The sequence below is a fragment of the Dipodomys spectabilis genome, unplaced genomic scaffold (genome assembly GCF_019054845.1).
Source record: "Dipodomys spectabilis isolate Male_0828 unplaced genomic scaffold, ASM1905484v1 ptg000096l, whole genome shotgun sequence".
Lineage (NCBI taxonomy): Eukaryota > Metazoa > Chordata > Mammalia > Rodentia > Heteromyidae > Dipodomys > Dipodomys spectabilis.
The window spans coordinates 8,681,856-8,703,790 of record NW_024870773.1 but is presented as its reverse complement, the minus strand read 5'-3'; the positions used below and the strand labels follow the sequence as shown (position 1 = coordinate 8,703,790).

The following is a 21,935-nucleotide window of genomic DNA, read 5'->3' as shown; positions in this document are numbered from 1 at the left end:
TCATATCCCATTTCTGTTTTATTTTCCCTCTCCCTTTTTTTCTTTCCTCTTTTCTTCCTACTTTATTTTAGTACTAGTTTGTTGAGAGATTGTCTATTTAAAATATTTATAATAAGGAACACTTGAAATTAGTTGATTGTCATTAAGGATTTTTTCATGTACATTCTCCCCCAAATCAGTGACTGTTTTGCATAGTGTTCTTCCTATTGTGTCAGCTGATAATTTTTTGCAGGTAAGTGGTGGTAAAACTCACTTCTTGTAGCTCCACAAACGCTAGCTGAAATTCCAGTTAGGTTGGGATTCAAACTGTTGGTTAAGCCTAAGTTTAAAATAATTATAAAGTTTTGTTTTATGGTTATGGACACTTAGAACTCAAGGAGGATTGTATAAAATCTAGTTCAGTTTCTTTGTTTTACTGAGAAGAAATGAAAGTTAAGGGAGATTAGTGAGTTCCCCAAATCACATGACTTGCCATTAGAGTCAAGTCTGTTGATCAAAAAATAATGATAAAACTCTCAGTAGAAAAAAAGTAGCTCTTCAGTAAAGAAAAAATAAAAACTGTCTTGGCTCTTTTGGTCTGTTAGCCATGTTTGTCTCTTATTTGGAATATTGGTGTTTATGAGTAAATCACCTTCCATGGTTTACTAAGAATTTGGGAATGAGAGAAATTAGATTGCTGTCTTGAGAAATAAATATGACATAAGCCAGCATCGGCCTCTATCACTGCTGCAAATTGTCCTTGAGCTGTAGAAAAGTTCCCTTCAGCATGAGGGTCAAACTGTATGATATGGATGCATTCGTCAACACAATGAGTCATACACATGCTAGGAACGAAAAGATTTTGATGGATGACTGGGTTGCAAATATAAAGTCAGAGACACCAGTGTAGATATTAAACTGAATCTTGTTCAAAGGAAAGGAGAAGTCTTGGCCAGATGTTAATGATTTAATTGGCATTGTTAGTGTCTTAGCTTGGGAAAAGTGGACTCCTGTCTTGAATTTTCTTGATTTCCTGAGTTTTCTTCTGACCTCTCTGACACTTTCCTGTGTTTCAGACTTTAAGCCTGTTCTTCAATCTAATCTCCAAATAGGACTATCACCAAGAGCTCAACCATTGACTCATCTTGTTGTCATATCGATATATTCCCAGATTTCTGGCTCCATCCAGAAGTCTTTTCTGATTTGAATGCCTCACCCCTTCCTCTAGGATTTAATCTATCTTTTGAACAATCTGTCTAAATTTCCAACTAGGTGTCATTAAAACTGAATGGCAGTCTTAATCTCTTCTGCATGTCCAACAGTCTCTTCCCTCAGCCATTCTCAATCCAGAAAATGACATCCTCATGCCATTTCTTGCTCAAATCAGAATTAGTTGTCATCCTCAGAACCTCCTTTTTTTCCCTTTCAATCTGTCTTCAAGTGTGTGTGTGTGTGTGTGTGTGTGCACACATGCGCGCGCATGTATGTTTGTGTGTATGTGCACCTGGAGCTTGAACTCAGCGCCTAGACACTATCCTTGGGGATTTGTGCTCAAGGCTAATGCTCTACCACTTGAGCCACAGCTCTACTTCCAGCTTTATGGTGGTTAATTGGGGCTAGGAGTCTCAGGGAATTTCCTACCCTGGCTGGCTTTCAACCGCAATCCTCAGATTTAGCTTCCTAAGTATCAAGGTTTACAGAAATCTTGACTTGTATTTTTACCTCCTAAGTATTTCTTGTAACCAATGGCTGCTATCTTTGCCATGGCAACTTTGGCTTGTGTCTCGATATCCTCCAAATGGAGGATTAGGTTCATCTTTTCATTTCCATCATTCATTCATTCTTCCATGGCACTTCAAAAAGCCATTGGTATTTAAGAATACATTGGGGGAGGGGGGTAAGACGGGCGCGGGGGGGGGGGGGGAGAGATGGGAAGGGATGGGAAGGGGAAACAAAGGAGGAGGCAACAACGGTTGATAAAGAAATGTACCATTACCTTGTTCATGTAATTGTAACCCCTCTGTATGGTATTTTCACAATAAAAATTAAAAAAAACGAATACATTGCATTATGCTGTCTCTCTGCTGACAGCATTCATGGTCCCTGCTTCTTTCTTCACCCTTAAGTTGCATCTTTGGTCCTTCTTTAAGTACCCTCCAAGCCCCAGTGGCTGCTTCCTACTATGGGAGCCACAGGTCCTTTGCATATTTCATATGCTCAGAATTCTTTCCTTTGCACACTCTTCTCATTTCTCTCAATTTCTCCTTCTTCTTTCGTCTAATTTTCAATGTCAGATCCTACAACATCTGATTTTGGACTCCTCCAATAGTCTCTTGCATGGCAACCTTTTTTGTTTTGGCAAAGCAAGAATTAAAATATCTAATTATAAATGCATTTGCGTGGTTACTTATATTTTTCTAATATTGTTTTGCTGACTATATGCCAAGCAACTAGACATGTAATCATCAATATTTGTCAAATGGCAAGGAGTAAGCTAAGGTAGCAGAAGGGTTATTAGAAACCAAATTACTTTTTGTTTTAGACTGTGTTCTAATCAACATGTCCTTTTGATTGTAATTTGTCTTCTGACTTGACAACTAGACAAGAGTGTATTGATCAGGAGGATTTATTAAATGAAAGATGCTTCTTAATTTAAAGATTGAGGTGACAACTCAAGTTCAAGTGCATTTTAATTCGTGTGTATTTTCTCTGAGATCCTGAAAAGGCGAGGTAGGCCCAGAATGATGACAGGTCCTGGGCTGCATTAACTCACTGATACATCACTCAAGAGGCTTCATTAGAGACAACCCTAAAGAATTAACTAGTTCTTTGATACTGCTACTGAGTTATCTTTTTTTTGGAATGTGTGTGCTGAGTAATTTAAAAAGTATTGCCAAATTTTGAACAGTTACTGAAGATAGAAGTTACCAAATATAGTTGCAATCATCTATGTGTGCACCTAGGAGATTAACCAGGCTAGTGTAATCTTAATCTAGGATTTCTAAACTTTTCCATCAGTTCTTCCATGTAACCAGTTGACTGCCTTGGGAAATTTCTATTGGCAGTATACTAATTGGCTTATGTTGAACTGGACAGAAGAACTACAGAATTGAAAGAAATCTTAGCAGTATGTTTGTCATCTTTCCACATGCTGGAAACCATGCAGCTCTACATACATTGTTTCATTCGGTCTCAGCCTAAGAAGGGTTTCATAGCAAAGGACTCAGCTGAAATATAGATACAAGTCTGCAGGAATCTAGTTGCTAAACTCATCAGCACTCCATGAAACTGTGTGCTCTTGACTTGATCATGGTCCATATGTTTGGTGTGGTGTCAGCTGATTTACTTAGTAGGAAAAAGATCTCTATGCTCAGACTGGGAAGGTTGCTCAGTGGTAGAGCTCTTGCCTTACATGCATGAGGCCCTGGGTTCGATTCCTCAGTACCACATAAGCAGAAAAAGCCAGAAGTGGCGCTGTGGCTCAAATGGTAGAGCACTAGCCTTGAGCCAAAAAGCTGAGGGACAGCACCCAGGCCCAGAGTTCAGGCCCGCAACTGACAAAAAAAGCAAAAAAAAAGATCTCTATCCTCAAAGTCTGATTTATTTCATGAGAGTAATGCAAACATGTCAGTGAAATACATGCTTGGGTTTTTTTTTTGAGAATTTTGCAGATCTCTATAGAAGTTATTTTGTAGATCCTAAAGAGTGCACATGAAAATGGTATACAATCTCTTCTTCCCAGCAGGTTGCATTTTCATGGGAAACAAGTAAAAATCGAGATATGTACAATGTAGTATGATCAATGCTATAACAAGAAGGTAGATTCTGGAAAAATCAAAGAATGTGATGAGTTGATTCTTGGTAGCCAGTTTGGCAGGAGGAGAGAAAGGAAAGGGCTGTTTTATGTATTTGTATAGATCTAGGAGGCTTCTAGTAGTCCAGTATTATGGCAGCTTGTTTGCTTAAGACTGATGACACACTTGAGCCATGCCCCAGACTGACTTCATGCTGGTAATTTTGGAGATGAAGCTTCACAGACTTTTCTGCCCAGGGTTTGCTTCTAACCATGATCCTCTAGGTCTGGACCTGCGCTTAACATTTAGGCAAGAGTCAGTGCCTGGCTGGTTGTTTCTCCTAATGATCTCAAGAAAGAAAGTCTAATCAGTCATTGGCCAAACTGCCTGAATCAGGTGTCTGTTCCTTATTGGGCTGATAGGATGCCCCAAGAATGTGTATATGGATTGGAAGAGACTTCAGTGAAGATACTCAAGGTAGGGATTTCTTTCTTTCTTTTTTTGTCGGTCATGGGGCTCGAACTCTGACAAGGTTAGGATTTCTTAATAGGCAGGTCCTACCAGGAGCAATGGATCAGAAGTTTCCCTAAGAAGATTGTGTAAAACAAAGGCAACAAAGTCCATCTAGTCCAACACTTATGAGTCAAAGAGAAAAGTCTGGATTTTTTTTTAGTGAACATTTACAGAATGTGAGAGAAAAATCCATCTGTTAGAACCACCAAGTTATCATTTTAACATTTAAGGCTACTCCTACTTACAACTCCAAAGAGTAACAACCATAAGGCTGAAATAATTAATTTTTATATTGCTTCTGATTTTTGAATTACTTAAAAACAAGTATGTATAGCAATCACTTCAAAAGTAACCTGTGTATCTTACCCTAAACACTGGCAGAGAGGACATGGTTGTACCAAGAAGAGCCATCAGATGAAAGAGAACTGAACCTCCGAGTGACTTTATGAAACAGAGTGCCTCCACTTGTACAGAAATGAGAAATTTCTATTGGGCAACTACAATTTGAAGTTAATTTGTTGAAGAAACTACAAAAGTTGCTTACTTGGATAATGATATGTGCTATTTCTAGGGCTTAGTGTGGAGGATTCTTCCCAACTCTTGGTTAGACAGAATCTACTCATTTGTGTGGGTCCCTGAGAGACAGTGTAGAAAGGGTTCCTGTTCCTGTTGACTTGTTGACAGCACAGAACTGTTATGTGAACAAGAACTGACTTTCTATTATGGTTATTTAATAACACATTTGGGGTTTACTATCACAGCTGTTAGCGAACCCTAAATAGCAACCGGCCATTCTGGACAAATAAAGATTTATCATCTTTTGTATTTATCAGATGCTGTTTTTTATTTCTGCCGTAGCTTAATAAAGAAGAATGTTCATAAAAAGTTGCAAAAAAGTTTCAAGTAGTTTTTCAAAAATAATTATATATAAACATTTTCCATTTACTAAAGTGAGCTTTGCAGTAAGGCTCTCAAATCTGTGTTTATACAAATGTTTGAAAAGGCTTGTCATTTTCCTATGTTGTCTATATATTCAAAATTATTTCAGATAGTAGAAATTGTTAATAGTCCTCTGAAGTGTTTCACAGGTTTGACTGAAATTTTTGACTGAATTTCTCTCATTTAAAATTTCATCAAAAATCTTTTCTTGGGTACAAATAGGTTTGTTTTTCAAGTTGAAGATGGCTCTTCTGACATAAATCTATTGGTTAATTATGCAATCTTATAAAAAAGTAACTGAAGCATTCACAAAATAGGATCAGAAAGAAAATTTAGTAAAATCTAGATAGTGAATTCTGGATAAAAGAGTATAAAAGATTTAAAAAGCAGTAAGTCTGCTTTTTAGAGAAGGAGGCTATTCTTACCACTCTCCATGTGTTCTGTAAATTGTCTTCTTAATTTTTCTTTCTTTAGATACAAGTGTGTCATCATATTTAGTGTTATAAGTACTGACACCATTTGTGGTTGGGAATAACTACAAATGCTATAGGCTACCTGAGAATGTATTTTTTCCATTTTTGGAGTTCAGAAATTAAGTAGGAAACACTTCAGGGAAGCCAGAAAGCATCTGTTTCTGTTTTCAGGTTACAGTATTTACAATTTTTAAAGCGTTTTTATTGTCAAGGTGCTATACAGAGGGGTTACAGTTACATAAGTAAGGTAATAAGTAAATTTCTTGTCAAACTTGTTCCCCCTTCCCTCATTTTTCTCCTACTTTCCCTCCCCTTCAATCCCACCCACCCAAGTTGTACAGATCATTTCCAATATATTGTCTTGTGTCTATCGCTGCTGCATTGGTTCCCCCTTGTCCTTTGTCTCACCATTCTGTTGTTCCCCTTGCTTTCCCTAATTCAGATAAACGTATATACAATAACAGGGTACATACCATGGTGGAGGGAAACATACGAAAGAAACAAAAACATCACATAGTACATTAAAAACAGCAACAAAGAAAAACCTCTTGTGTCCATGTCTTGGAGTTCATTTTGCTTAGCATTTACCCAAATGATCATAAATAAGGCCATACTAAAGCTACCAGCACAACTATGTTTATCACAGCATTATTCACTATAGCTAAGATATGGAACCAACCCAGGTGCCCTTCAGTAGATGACTGGATCAAAAAAATGTGGCATACACACACACACACACACATATAAATATATATAATGCAATATATATAATGGAATTCTATGCATCCATCAGAAAGAATGACACTGCCCCAGGTGTAAGGAAATGGAAAGTCTTGGAAAAAAATCATATTAAGTGAAGTAAGCCAGACCCAAAGAAACATTGATCCTGTAGTTTCCCTTACTTACAATAATTAGTATTCATCTAGGATAATCTTAGCAGATGAGCAGAATAGCTCAGTAACTAAAGTTGTGCTTTTTGTTTCAGACAGCGGTGTAGAAACTTGAATCCTGAGTGCTGACTTGATTTCTGGGATCCCAGATATTAATGGTCATAGAAAACAAGTACATATAAATAGTGGTACATATTGATAATTGTTTAAAATATATAGTTGTAGATCTTCAGTGCTTTCTTTTTTTAGTGTTTTCTTTATATGTGGGAAACACAAGTAAAGCAAAAACATATAGTAAACACATAATAAAGCAAATTTTCTATTCAATAAGTAAATCAATCAATTATTCCTGTTAGGTGAACAATATGTTTTATTTTTAAGTGCAACAAAATTGAGAATTACATATTAGGGTATTTCTCTGGAAGTATTTATTTTATATCAGGTGCATGTGGATCACCTACATTGTCTCTCAATTTTTTTATTGTCCTTAAGTAGCTCCTAAAGGATTCAACTATTCTTTAAACATCGCCTAGGCATTTAATTAGGACTATTTTTATTCCTTTTCTGGTATTTTTCTCTTTGAAAAACTTAAAAGTTGTGCTTTTTTTATAATCCATGCCTTTTCCTACATTACATTGCTCTACATGCAGGACTGGCGGCTACTTGTTGGCGATGTATATGATTTTGTGCTTCTCCGGCGGCTACTTGTTGGCGATGTATATGATTTTGTGCTTCTCCAGGACACTGATGTCATGTTCCAGCTGTCTCATCTCTTCCTCCAGCTTCTGCTTCCGAGTCTTTTTTGGTATGGAATCAATGAACACTGACAGGGACTGGAACTCCTTATGTACCTCTTCCCAATTCTTTTTCAGCCCCTGCAAATGGTCAAGCAAATAAAAAAAAATGTAAATTACACAGAACAAATAAATGTAAAACCCCAACTAAATGGTAGAGAAATGATGCTGGAACCAATCATGTAAGTAGGCACAGACTACTGTAGAAAATAGCTTTTAAGGTGATATATATGTTTATCAAAGACTTGGCCACAGTAACAGAAAAGACTGTGCAGAGGCTAAATCCTGTCCTCAGTTGTCTGCTTGGTCCCACAGGGAGTTTATTTGCTCTGTTCTTAAGGTCACTGTATTTGTTTTTATTATCTAATACATATATGCAGAGTTAAGAATGTTCTAGAGCTGAGCTTATAGTAAATGCTTTGGTAGAATCCAACAACTTCAGAATTGATACTTCCAAATAAAAAGAAATATTGAACAGAAAACTATTTTTATTTCCTATAAAAGCTTTCCTGTTTTCTTTAGAATTTTCTTCTTTATTCTCATTCTCCAACAGAGAAATCACACTAGAAAGTTTCATTCTGGCTTACATTTAGAGATTTTTTTCCCTATGTTTGATACAATGGGATTGTAAAGTTCCCAAATTCATATTTACAACAGAAAATCTCTATCTATCTATCTATCTATCTATCTATCTATCTATCTATCTATCTGTCAGTTGTGGGGCTTGAACTCCGGGCTTGGGATACAACAGAAAATCTTTTATATATCCTTTTGATATATTAGGAAGAACGAATTGTCCTCCATACTGCCAAGGGATCTACATTTTCCATTAATGCATTCTAGAAACGACTGCAGTGCCATGACATGTAACACATGTTAATTCAATAATGTAGTTAATGGTTTATAGTCTCAGCAATCAACAAACTCAAAATTAAGGATCTCTCAGGAACTATAAAGGTTAATTCCATCTAGTCAGATATTTTTAATCACAGTGTTTCACTGACAGAATAGTCGTAAAGTGCTAATTGAATTCATACAATGACATTTTATGAATGAACACTTTTTGGTATTCACTGTGAGTCCACGAGTCATTTTATTTACACAAAAGCAAGAGGAAGTGCAATTTAAAATAATGCTGGAGAAACATGGCCCTTGAAAACTATGGTCACCATGGTCACAACTTCAGGTATAAAAGAGGATTATAAGTATCTTATGCAATAATGCCTCCACAATATGACCTCCTAGTACACAATCAGGACTGTAGAAACTTCTTGGGGACAATAAAATTCTAATGATTTCCTCCCATGCAAAAGAGATTACAGGACAAGATGCACTGTATAGAATTGACCTCTTGTTAAGTGCAATTGAATCAAAGATCTGGATAGGGAAAAAGATGGAAGGATAAAACCTCCAGGTTGAATTTTTTAAAAGATGGAGCCAGGAGATCAGTACAGCTTTTAATAGCATATGAGATGTATTCCATGAACGAGCCCTCAAAAGAATTCTATTTCTCCATAGTCTTTCATTATGAAATGTGAAGTATGTTTCCGCAGAGCTCCACCGCGGTGGCTACTGCAGAGAGGAAATGTGTATATTTAGACACTTTCAAATATCAAAGGTTTTTCATATTTCCATATTGCTTGTGGTCACAGCAGCTGGACTTTTTCCTTTCGATTTCTTTTTACAAAATGGTGTACAGTAATGTTTGGATCAAAGTCAACAGTTTAGGATGGAAGCTAAACATAACTAATATTTCATGTGATATTGAAGTAGCTTCCATGCTGTTTGTAAGACATTTTCCTGATATCTTAAAAAAAATCTTTGATCCATTGTAGCAATAGTGATTTGCCCTTATTTTTATTTCCTCTTTTTTCTTCTGTCTTGTATTCTAATGATGAAGTAATATTTTCAGGTTTGAGATGAAAAAATATAAAGAGAAGAAAGCATCTCATGACAAGTGCCTTCAGTTCCATGCTACCTTTTGGTCCATGTTATCGCCAAACTTTTCTTGCCTTGCTTATTGAGGGCTATTCCCCTGGTTGTGTGCTCCTGGCCTCTAACTAAATTCAGCCAAAGAAGGTCCCGGTGGAAGGATGGCAAGGTTGGCACATCCAGCCTTCGTCCTCTCAATACTAATTGGATACTACTTCTTGATGCAGTTATCTGTGCTTAGGATGCCAGACAGGTGGCATCTCTTTAAGGCTCCAGCTCCCATTAGGTTCAGATAACACTTACGTCTTGTCCTTGCCCTCCACAGTCAAGGTGGTGCTGGATCTCTCCCTTGTCCTTAGTCCTGGAGTGATTCAGGGCTCTTTATTGAATCCCTCATCCCTATTTCACTTTAGTAAATACTTCCTTCAGAAATTCTCTTCACAACCCTAGTTGAATGCTCCATCTATTTCCGGCTGGAGCCCTGATGTACACACACCTTCCCTTCCTTTCTCTCTTTGACTACAGGTATGAGGTAGTGGGGGAAAACACTGGCTTCAAATTGATAAATGTGAATTTTAGTCCTTATTCCCTGACTTGACAAGGTAGTGACCGAGGGCAAGTGTAAAGCACACTCACAGTTCACTGACAAAGAAGACTGCATTTGTTTTGTACATTGCACTATCCTCCAGGTGGGTACAATGCCTGGAAAATAGCAGCTGTTCAGCAAATGGATGAATGGCTGAATGTGCAGATGAGCCCACTCAGTATACCTGTGCTTTATACCCTCACCTATAAAATGAGATATTCAGACTCATTAGACCAGGTGACCCCTTCTAAGGATAATGCAACTCTTATTTTTATGACAGATGAGGAGGATTTGAATTACTGAGGGCATGTTGACATATTGCAACTTTTAACCTGGGGGGAAGGAGGCTCAAAGCTTGTTGGTTATAGGGCTCTGTGACCCAGGCAGCTATACTCCCTGACTAGCAGAGCATTCAATACAGGATTTATCATTGTTTCATCAAATCCTGCTGGAGTAGCCAGAGGAGGAATCTGAAGGCTGTTTACCCACTTTGCCTTAAAGATACAGGAAGGATGAGACTGCTCCTTTTGAGAGAAGGTCTTCCTATTTTGCTGTTTTACAGCATCACTTAAGTATGAATTCTGGCTTTTGCAAAGGCATGTACTTTCCGAAAATAAGAGAAACCAAGCTAGAAGGAAATAATGCACCAAAGGTCATTATTGATATGCTAATTCCCACTTTAAATGCCTGCCATTCTTCCTGCCTTCCTTTCTCATTCCTAGCACTGTTTACCTGTGAAGTTCTATGAACAATCTAGCACACAGAACCTCTGTGTCTATGCTGGGCACTGGGCTAGGTACAAGCATGTTACTGTCAAGGAAGAGATGGTCACTGCCTAAAGTCACTCCTGCTGCCGGGGAAACCCTCGCACTCTGTACTTGGAGACTCAGCTAAAGATATCTATCCCTCAGTGGTGACCATTGCCCTAGGATCTTACAAAACTTGTGACTCATCCACACGTGTAAGCGTGGGTGCGCACGTGCACACACACGCATGCGCGCATGCACACACACACACACACACACACACACACACACACACACACACACTCCTTCATATCTATATATCTTTCAATGATTAAATTACAACTCCCATTTCTACAGCACAAATTTTCTCTTTTAAGTAATTTCAAGATCTGGCATATTGCATGCAAAACAGGTATCTAATAAATACTGGTGGCTTTCGTGAGACTTGGATAAAATGTTATGCATTTGCCATAGTTTAAATGTATTTTCAACAGCTATAATGTAAAATGAACTTTTCCTGTTCCCATGAGGTCACTACAAATGGTGTTGTAAAAAGTTTCAAAACAAAGCAAAGCAAAAAACAAAATATAGACCTATTTTACCTCTACAGGAGACACATGACTGTGGCAAAGTACAAGCAGGTACTTGGGGAAAACCTTCTATAAATGATGGTGGAGCAACCTGGCTCTCGTCACTCTACATGTCAAATGCACAAGATAAACAATTTCACATTAAAAATCCAATGCAAATATGTCATTGCATCTCTTTTTATTTAAAATAAAGAAAACACAAATAGAAAGCAAACACCTGGTCATTTATTAATTCAGATAGTTGTATTATAGGAAAGCAAATAGCTTTGAGTTGGCTTCAATTATTCTAGAGCTCCATCTAGTGAAAAATATCTAATTTATGAGTACTATTTTTTAAAATAAACTCAGGTACATGAAAATAAAAATTAATTTATTGGGGGGAGTGTAGTCATGGAGATGGGAGGGCAGGGATGGTAAAGGGAAAATAAAGGAGGAGGCAACAATGCTTGATAAGAAATGTACTCATTACCTTGCTCATGTAATTGTAACCCCTCTGTATGGTATTTTCACAATAAAAACATATTAATAAAAATAATTTCTTAGCTTATTATAGGGAAATGTAGATTTCTTTACAACAGAAAATCATCAAGTTGGAAATAAAATATTCTTTGATAACTTCCTACTTTTCAGTTTTTCTGCTTGTCCCAAAGTGCCAGCTTTGCTGAATGTGGTTTTTCACTACAGCCCAAAGAGATTGCTGGTTTCTGAGTCTACATGGCTTTCAGAGGTGATAGCAAATTGGAAAGATATTTCCAATTGACACAGATGTTCCAGTTACATGCAAGTACAAGTCACTGACTGCTTACCTGAATAACAGCCTCCCTTTCTTCATCTGATAGTCTTTTCATAGCTGCCTTCCTAAGGTTCTCCTGGATATAATTATCATACTCTTCTTGGGCTTTCTTTACATCCTCATTTCGTTTACTTATGTATTCCGGTATAATGCCATAATCCTGAAAGGATATTCCAGAAAAAAAATATCCTGATTATACTCTTACATATATATATATTATATATATAATAATATATATTATTAATTGCTAGGTATATATATATATATATATATATATATATATATATATATATACCTAGCAATTAATGATTGCTGAAAAATTTTACAGACTTTTAGACTTTGTTCAAAACAGTGAAAATTAACAAAAGTTAGTGATTCTCTCACTCCTAGTGAAGAGGAGTTGATTTTGGTTTTTTAAAACTGAATCGTTACAGTGGTCATCTGTTTTCTTCTTGAGAATATCTCCAGTGTCTGTGCTTGGCTCATGACCAGACCCTTACTATACTCCAGGCCCTTACTATACTCCTAAGACTTAGCTTTTCTTTTCCATATATTATGTGCTTCAGCTTTTACCTTGAAATCTTCCGAATATCTCTGATTCCTCCTAGTCTTGTTAGACAAAAGAAGATAAATGTATTCAAGGAGATGGATATATATATATATATATATATATATATATATATATATATATATATATATCCTTAAATGATACCAAGCATGTCAATCTGAAGGGAAAATGGTCCTGGGATCCTGAGATTGTTTCTGGTATTCATAGAAATTATTCACAAATACTCTGGTTGTTCTCCGTCTGGGTACTTGGAGGGACAATACTTTCCTGCTCCTCTTGAAGAAGGATGCAGCGAGGTGACCTGATTTGCCCGTGTGAATGCAAGAACCACTTCTAAAAGTCCTAAGAACTGGTGAATGACTTGCTGTATTTCTCTTCTATTTGGCCTAATGACAAACAATGTTTTGGGGTTTTGTTAATCCTGGGTATCTGGTGCCATTTTCATCTCATCAAAAATTAGTATATTTTGGAGAATGGTTGTTATAATTATTAAACTAATAATAATTGAAATTGAGGAAAACAATGATTATGTCCATTTCCTGAACTCTACACTATTGTTCTTTACAAGTTCTCTGTCATTGTATACAAGACTTGGAGCAAATATAGAATGCAGAGCAACAGAGTGGTCATTCTAGATCCTTTGTCCAGTGAGAGCATATTGATGATTATACAAACAGTTACTGAGAACATCGTATCTAAACTACTCAAATTTCAGGTCACTTGTTAATGTAAGCTACCTTTTTATTGATGTACTTTGGAAGTAAACCTGAAGTTTCCAGGTCATGCCTGTCTCCAGTTCTTCGGTCAACATAAATTGGCTTAGGCTTTTTAGCCACACCCACGATGACATCAGCTGCATTTGTGTTTATAAAGTTTTTTCCGCTCTGTATTCCCATGACTGGGTGATCAGTTCTCAAGGGCACAGCAGGCTTTCTTGATTCAGTCCAACTAAACTTCTTTTCTGTTAAATATAACATTTTTTCAGTAATAAATATTACTGTTCAGTACTACTGGCAATATGCAGATATTTACCATCGGTATTTGTGTTGTATTAGTAATATATGTAAATACTTTAAGGCAAAAAAATTATACCAATTCTATATTTATTGAGATGTATTCATTATATATGTTCAGCTTCTTATAATCATATCTCAGAATAGTAGCTTAAAAAGAAAAAAAGCAATCCAAATGAAATAAACATTTAAGTATCATGTAATACATTAATTTGCTGAAAACAATAAAAAACTCTAAGAGGGTTAAACATCATAAATTATGTGTTAGTTCAGGAGATTTTTACTGGATATTATGGTTTTTTTGTTGGTTGAACTCTGGGGCTGGGCACTGTCACTCAGCTATTCCGCTCAAGGCTAGCGCTCTACCACTTGAGCCACAGGGCCATTTCCAGTTTTCTGGTGGTTAATTGGAGATAAGAGTCTCATAGGGAATTTCCTGCCCGGGCTGGCTTTGAACCTCAATCCTCAGATCTCAGCCTCCTGAGTAGCTAGGATTACAGGCATGAGGCACTGGCACCCGGCTTTACTGGATATTATGGAAATTGTTTCTTACAAAAAAGTACAACAATAAATGTATAGCTTTCCTGGTTAAGTTTATATAAGAACACTAAAACACTTTTTAGTCTTTTACTTTTACTATTTATAGTACTATTAATGTTACCAATAATTTCTTCTTCAGGGGAAAATTCCTATAAAATCACCAAACAAACAAATCATACTTTAATCATACTTAAAAGTAAAGAATCCATGGAAATGGCTTATGCCTATAATCCTAGCTACTCAGGAGACTAAGATCTGAGAATCCTGATGCAAACCCAGTTAAACAAATTGAAAAGACTCTTATCTCCAACTAACCAGCATACAGCCAGAAAGGAGATGTGGTAGAGTGTCAGCCTTGGGCAGAAAAGCCAAGGTTGAGCCTGAAGTCAAGTTCAAGACCCAATACTGGAACAAAATGTCTAGAAGGAGGTGTTATAACTTTCCTCTCCTTTTTACTGTCTTCTGTACTTGTATTATCTTCTAGTTATGCCAATTTCATTTCCTATAAGGTAAAGATATCACCTGTGAATATTTAATATTCATTGATAATGAAAAATTCTAATTAAATCATCTACTAATTCTTTCCACAGTAGGCAGAAAGAGCAGCTGAGTGCTAGTTACTTAGGAGGCTGAGATCTAAGGATCATGGTTTGAAGCCAGCCAGGACAGGAAAATCTGTGACACTTTTGTCTCTAATAAACTATCCCCTAAAATGTGGGAAGTGGAGCTATGGCTCAAGTGGTGGAGAACTAGCTTGATCAAAAAAAAAAAAAAAACTCAGGGACAGCACCCAGGTTCTGAGTTCAAGCTCCAGGACTGGCATTAGAAGAAGGAGGAGGAGGAAAAGGAAGAAGCAGAGGAGGAGAGGAGGCAGAGAGAGAGAGAGAGAGAGAGAGAGAGAGGCAGAGGAGGAGGAGGAGGAGGAGGAGGAGGAGGAGGAGGAGGAGGAGGAGGAGGAGGAATAAACCTACTAGGTGGTAGAGGTTTGTCAGTTGAATGCTTCCTTAGGAAATTCTTTGGAGAAGGCACTTGAAGTCTGGCTGGTCCCATAGTTTTCATTGTAGCTTTAAATTTATTCATGTCATCTTGTATGATTTCCTTAAAAACTGATTTGTACCTGAAATTAAATTTAAAAAATTGTAACCTTTACATTTCTAGTAAAAAATAAAGTTTAAAAAGTCATACATGAATATATATGTACACACATATACTCATACAAGAAGAATGAATGGCCATAAAGCATAATGATACGAGCCCCAGGTTTATAAATCTAGATGGATGCTCTGGGGCAACAAGGAGGCGCCAGAGCAAAGGTGGGCATTATGCTTTTCATTCTCTCCAGGAGCATGGATTGTGATGTGATCTCTCCCAGCCCTGATATTAGTCATTTGTGTCTTCCCTTTTCCATCCATGTCTCCCCCATCTTGCTAGTTAAAAGTTTATTGATTTTATTTAAAAAACAGAATTGCATTAATTTTCTCTAATGATCACACATTTTCCATTTCAAAGATCTTTATTTTTAATATGTATTTTTATTGTAAACATACTGTACAGAGAGGTTACAGTTACATGAGCAAGGTAATGAGTACATGTCCTGTAGAGCATTGTTACCCTCTCCTTTGATTTTCTCCTACCATCCCTTTCCTCTCCCACCTCCCCAACTCTTCCCTCCCACCCCACCCCCGCCCCAATTTGTAAAGTTAGTTTTCAACATAGTGTCTTGTACATCTCATTGTTACAATGGGTCATCCTGTATCCTTATTTCAGCATTTTGTTATTTCTCTTCCCCTCCCCAAATTAGAAAAATTTATACAAGCTACAGGACACTGGAATAAAATACAGTGACAACAGGGTTTATACCATGGGGGAAGAACATACAAAGAACAAAAAAAATCACATAGTACATTATAAATACATTAACAAGAACAGAAAGAAAGATAAAATATCATGTCCCTATCTTGGGGTTCATTTCTCTTAGCATCATCTTATATGGTCATATGTACATAGTTTTTGACCTCTTCTGCTTGTCCTAGACATATACTAGTTATTAAAGATAAGGGAAACCATGGAACCTATGTTTCTTTGGGTCTGGCTTACTTCACTTACTATAATTTTTTCCAAGTCTTTCCATTTCCTAACAAATGGGGCAGTGTCATTTTTTTTTGATGGAGGCATAGAATTCCATTGTATAGAAAACACATTTTCTTGATCCATTCATCTACTGAGGGGCATCTGGGTTGGTTCCATATCTTAGCTATGATGAATAATGCTGCAGTAAACACAGTTGTGCTAGTAGCTTTAAGACCTCAAAGTCAAAGCAGACACCTTGAAAACATTACAGGAAGGAATAGGAGAAACTCTAGGGCTTCTTGGCACACACCAAAATTTTATTAATAAAGACCCAGAAACACAACAAATCAAAGAAAGATTGGACAAATGGGATTGCATGAAACTGCAGAGCTTCTGCATGGCAAAGGACATAGCTAATAAGATTAATAGAAAGCCCACGGATTGACTAGCTATACAACAGACAAGGGCCTCATATCTAAAATATACTTAGAACTCAAAAAATTAAATTCTCCAAAAACAAATTCTCAAAGAAACAAGCACCCCATCAACAGGTGGGCCAAAGACTTAAAGAGAGACTTCTCTGAAGAAGAAAGAAGGATGGCCAATAGACACATGAAGACATGCTCAACCTCCCTAGCCATAAAAGAAATGCCAATCAAAACAACATTGAGATTTCACCTCACCCCAGTTAGAATGGCTATAATCAAGAACTCCAATAACAACAGATGCTGGAGGGGATGTGGACAGAGGGAACCTTACTGCATTGTTGATGGGAGTGTAAACTTGTTCAACCACTTTGGAAAGCAGTATGGAGGTTCCTGAAAAGACTCCACATAGAGCTCCCCTATGACCTAGCAATGCCACTTTTAGGTAGTTACCCAAATGATCACAAACAAGATCAAAGATCTTTATTGGTGATATTTATTAGTGGTTCACCTTATTTGGGGTTTATTTTGGCTTCCCTTTTTAAAAAATTCTTAAAGTTAAATCACAGATACTTAATTATAAAACTTTATACTTTTCAAATATGGTGCTTAAAGTTTTGCTATTCCCTCTAATCATGGCTTTTGCTACATTCCACAAATTTTGATCTCCAGTGTTTCATTTTCATTCAGTCTTAATACCTTTTATACTTATATTTTTATATCTTCTTTAAGTTAGAAGGTAGATTTAATTATGTTTGCTTCATTTTCATATATTTGGAGTTCCCAGATCTCAGCCTCCTAAGTGGCTAAGATTTTTGGCACATTGTAAATGTTAGTATGTTGAAATCAGTAATATTAATAATATTTACTTATAATTATTAATGGATATTCATCTTGATCAACACTAAAAAATAAAACTATTTAATCCTTTATTTTACTTATACTCAAGAAAACACAGGCTCTCTGAAAATTGGAGTTATGGTCCAAATGATTAATATAATATCCACACAGACAGACTGACACACTAACTGGCTTCCAAAAACAACCTTGCATATCACAATATCCTCTATTTTTTGCTTAAGATATAAAACCTTGTTCTGTAGTTGAATAAGCTAAAAAAATGTTCACTTACTTACAAATTTTCCTGGCAATGAATTATAAGGAATAATGTTGGCATATTTTCTTCTCTTAACATTTTAAAATATATGTGACAAATTGGTGTAGTAATCCCTCTTACTACATGTTAGGTTGTCTATCAAAATTAAAGAGAGGGTCCTTCGCTCAAATAAACAAATATTATTAAGCCAAATGCAGTATTCATTGCCAAGAAACACAGTGATTGCTTTCCCTTCATCCATATATCTGACAGTGAAAATCACCTTTTTGAAAGATTCCTTCCAATGCATAATTTTCCCAACCTTCAATTCTTCCACATGACTCAAGTCATTCTATTAGTTTATTACATATGGTCAATTGTGCAACTGCAACCAGGCTTTTGAGTCTTCTGTATAAACTGTGTGGTCTAAGTCAAAGTGTGTGAAAGTGTGTGTGTGTGTGTGTGTCTATGTGTGTGTGTGTGTGTGTATGATACTCATGAGAAGAGAATTTGACTAAAAGTAATACAAGAAATGAAGAATCATACCTTCAAACACTAGTCATAAAACCCTGTCTCTGAGACCATGTATATCAGTAGTGATAATTTTAATATAAAACACAGATTTGGCACTATTCTTGATTTTCTCTGAATAGAAGTTTTTGAAGAAGTTTCTGCTTTCTGTGATTGAATTGTTGCCTATAAGTAGTCAGCAAATTAAAAAAAGGCAAGAACCTCAGGATAAAAATGACTAGGTCATCTAAGAATTTATAACAGTTAAGACATAGATTGCTCAACATAGTCCAGACTTTACACAAGGAAACGTCGTAAAAACTTCAGTCTACAGAAATAATAGTTTAGACAGTAAATAAATGGAAAGTTGTCTAGAAAGAACATGAAGAATACACCCAAGTAAAATTCTGTACTACATGCTATAACTAATCACAATGAAAAACAGAGAGACATTTAAAACAAACTAATAGAGCTTATGGCATTTTCCAAAAGTGGTAGGCCTGATGTCAGTGTCTACAAGAGTTATAGAAAGGGGCTTAATTAAGTTTATGGACTAGCAATGACTGTAAGGCCTATATAAAGTTTCAGATCACGACAGATGAATATCAACTTTAAAAATAAGATTATTAGACTCACAAAGTGAGAAGATATTTTAGGCAAAAATCATTTTTATCTTGATGCTAGCAAAGCCTCTTATTAAATCCTTGCAGATGAGGCAGAGAAATATGAGATGATTAATAGGTTTATGTGGATAATTAAAGACACAGAAAGTACTGTCAGCCTTGAGAGAGGTGTCTAGTAGCCCACTGAAGTGCAAAGTACTTGCCTTGTTCAATGACAGATGGAGATATAAATGCAAATTAGATTTACAAATGACACAAAGTTGAAAAGAATGATTAATAGAGTGTAGACATGATTCATAATTCAAAGCTATCTACATAAATTAATGATGAGTTGAAATTAACAAAAGGAATCAGCAATATAATGAGAGGATAGGAGAGATAACCTTGGAACCTAAGATTCTTGCAACGCATGCAAGGATTTCAATGTGGCCAACAGTGGGACACCACTGTCAAAATCAAATGAAATCTTAGGCAATTTAGATGAAAGTATTGATCTGAATATTAAACAAAGGAGATTGTGGTTTCATGGGCTATTTGAGATATCTACAATTCTGTCTTAAACAACAAAGGAAAAAGAAATGATTGGAGATACTAAATAATGACAACCATCAACAGAAGGGTGATAGAGTTAGTGAAAATTGTGTTGTGGATGAGCTCGGTGGCAACAAAATTCTCATTAAATAACCGAATCCCCATTGAGTTTTTAATAATATAATTCTTTGTGGCTAATCAACATTTTAATGTCTACATTGCAGTTCAACAAGAAGACTGTAAACTCTGGGGCATGGAAGATCAGAGTGCTGTCAGTGGTCAAAGTCTTACCAGTGTTGCAAAGCTCTGGGGAGCTTCTTTGAAATTGAATTTATAGCTCAGTGATATAAAATGTACCTGTACCTTTAAACATTAAACATTTCTTACTTATAATTAAGTCTTCCTATTATTGAGAGACTGAGTCAGGACAATTTTGCATTATTGTGGTGAGAGAGTGGTGAGAGAGAAATGGTTACCTCTCTCTCTCTCTCTTTCTGTTTTCATACATATCTTGTCAAAAACTCTAACCATTGTGGTTGATAGGTTAAACTGATATCACTCTGACCAAAAAAGTTCTCTGTAAACCTTTCTGTCTCATCTCATCCTAAGTCATTTTTCTACTTTCTTTTCTACTTTATTCAGAATAAAAACAGAGTTCATGCAACTACTTCTGCATCTCCAAGAACTTAAACACCATGTCAATATTATACACACAGTAGGAACTGTATTTGTGCATGCCAAATGAATAAATATTATTCTTATATTTTTGAAAAAAAGCACACATAAAGCTTTTTTAACTTACCAATGATAGAATGCCCATTTAATAATCTCCTAACTTTAAATTCAGCATTCAATTGAAAAGTGTAACATGGAGAGGAGGATTTTATTTTATATAGTGTTTGTCCTGTATACAGGAATTTTGGATCACAAGTCCAAACAGTTTACCAGTAAAGAATATGAACAATCACAAACTGTGCAAATGTACCATAGTTATTTACATTCCCCATTCCAACATCTAGTAGACACTGAAAAGCTAATGGAAATATAACGTAAGTATGGCTCTGGTTAAAACAAGATAGTCACTTAGACTTAAAATGGAAAGAGTTGCCATTTTTGTTTTTATTACACCATGTAATTGATTATTAACAAAAATAACTGGTTGATAGATTTGAAAGAAACCTTAGGCATTGTCTATTCCACTAAATTTCTTTTACATATCTGAAAGCAAGTGAAATTTTATTTAAGACCTCCAAAACAACTAGTTGTAGAGCCTTTAGCCCAGTGGTCTTTTGGAGTAATCTTGATCTACATAAAGAAAAGTTAAAGGGAAACTTTGGAAGTCCTGGGAGGAAAGACAATTTTATCCAGTGGTTACCGTTTGTTCTCCCTATAATATGTAAATAATTCTAAGTATCACCTACACAAGATAGCTTACTTTGTAGTTACCTAATATTTTGAGAATATTAGATGTCCTATAAAAACTAGGTGAAAAATTTAACTCAGTCACAACCAGTCTCCTTTTCATTCAGCCACTGGATCTGAAAGAGCCCTTAAAAACTATCTAATAAGCAATAGACACGCTGGTGCTTAGAAACAAGTGAGAATTTGTGGTTGACAATAATTTTGGGAGAGAGGAGTGCTATGCTTGCAGAATGGCAAGTTAGAAATGTAACACAGAAGCTGGGCGCCGGTGGCTCACGCCTGTAATCCTAGCTACTTGGAAGGCTGAGATCTGAGGATCGCGGTTCAGTCAGCTCTGGCATGAAAGTCCATGAGACTCTTATCTCCCCCCAGGAAACTGGAAGTGGCGCTGTAGCTCAAGTGGTAGAGCGCTCGCCTTGAAGAGGCTTAGGCCAAGAGTTCAAGCCTCATGACGGACAAATAAAAGAAAGAAAGAGATGCCGCACGGAGCTCCCCAAAAGAAAAACATCAAGAATCCTACTTGATAAAAGGATGGCAAAGTGATTTTCTTTTCAACAGTACCACGACGTTTCACCCTACATTGTATGCCACACGACATACCACTAGATGCATTACAAAATAGTTACAACAAATTACAAAATAATAGAGAATAATAATCACCTAGGGTTGCTCATCACTTCTGTAAAAAGCTGTCCAAGTTTACTTTATTGAGACAAAAAAGTATATTTTAAACCAGTTTTTTAAACTTCTCTGATGTGTCTGTTCAGTTTATCCTGAAATGGAACAATTAATTCCCCATTCTTGTTTTAAGCGGTCAATTTGGCTTACATACCTAGGACGCGGGGGCGGCTCCTTCTCCTTACTGGGTATGAGGTTATAAATGCTCTCAGAAGTGCACCTTGGATGGTCCATGGTCAACAAATGGACGAAACACCACTACCCTCAGCTTTCCTTACTATACTAGTATCTCCCCCTTCCTCTTACTGCTTTGCAGAAGACCTCCCTTTCTAATCAACCCTCTCTAGCGAAGAAAATGCAGGGGCAGTTCCTTCCGGGACTGCCTGGCCTTGTTGATGGCGTGGTTGCTGTGGAAACAGTTACTAGGCAA

General features: G+C 36.5%; 1 protein-coding gene across 1 annotated transcript; it reads right to left on the bottom strand.

The window, feature by feature from the left end:
* Window positions 1-6,913: 6,913 nt before the first annotated feature.
* On the bottom strand, window positions 6,914-21,818 carry Enkur (enkurin, TRPC channel interacting protein). Its single transcript, XM_042686208.1, has 5 exons — window positions 21,660-21,818; window positions 15,122-15,267; window positions 13,335-13,558; window positions 12,043-12,189; window positions 6,914-7,463 (listed from the first exon to the last, which is right to left on the bottom strand). The coding sequence occupies exons 1-5, from the start codon at window positions 21,737-21,739 to the stop codon at window positions 7,290-7,292; spliced, it is 771 nt and encodes a 256-aa protein (XP_042542142.1). The 5' UTR covers window positions 21,740-21,818; the 3' UTR covers window positions 6,914-7,289.
* Between the last annotated feature and the right edge of the window lie 117 nt (window positions 21,819-21,935).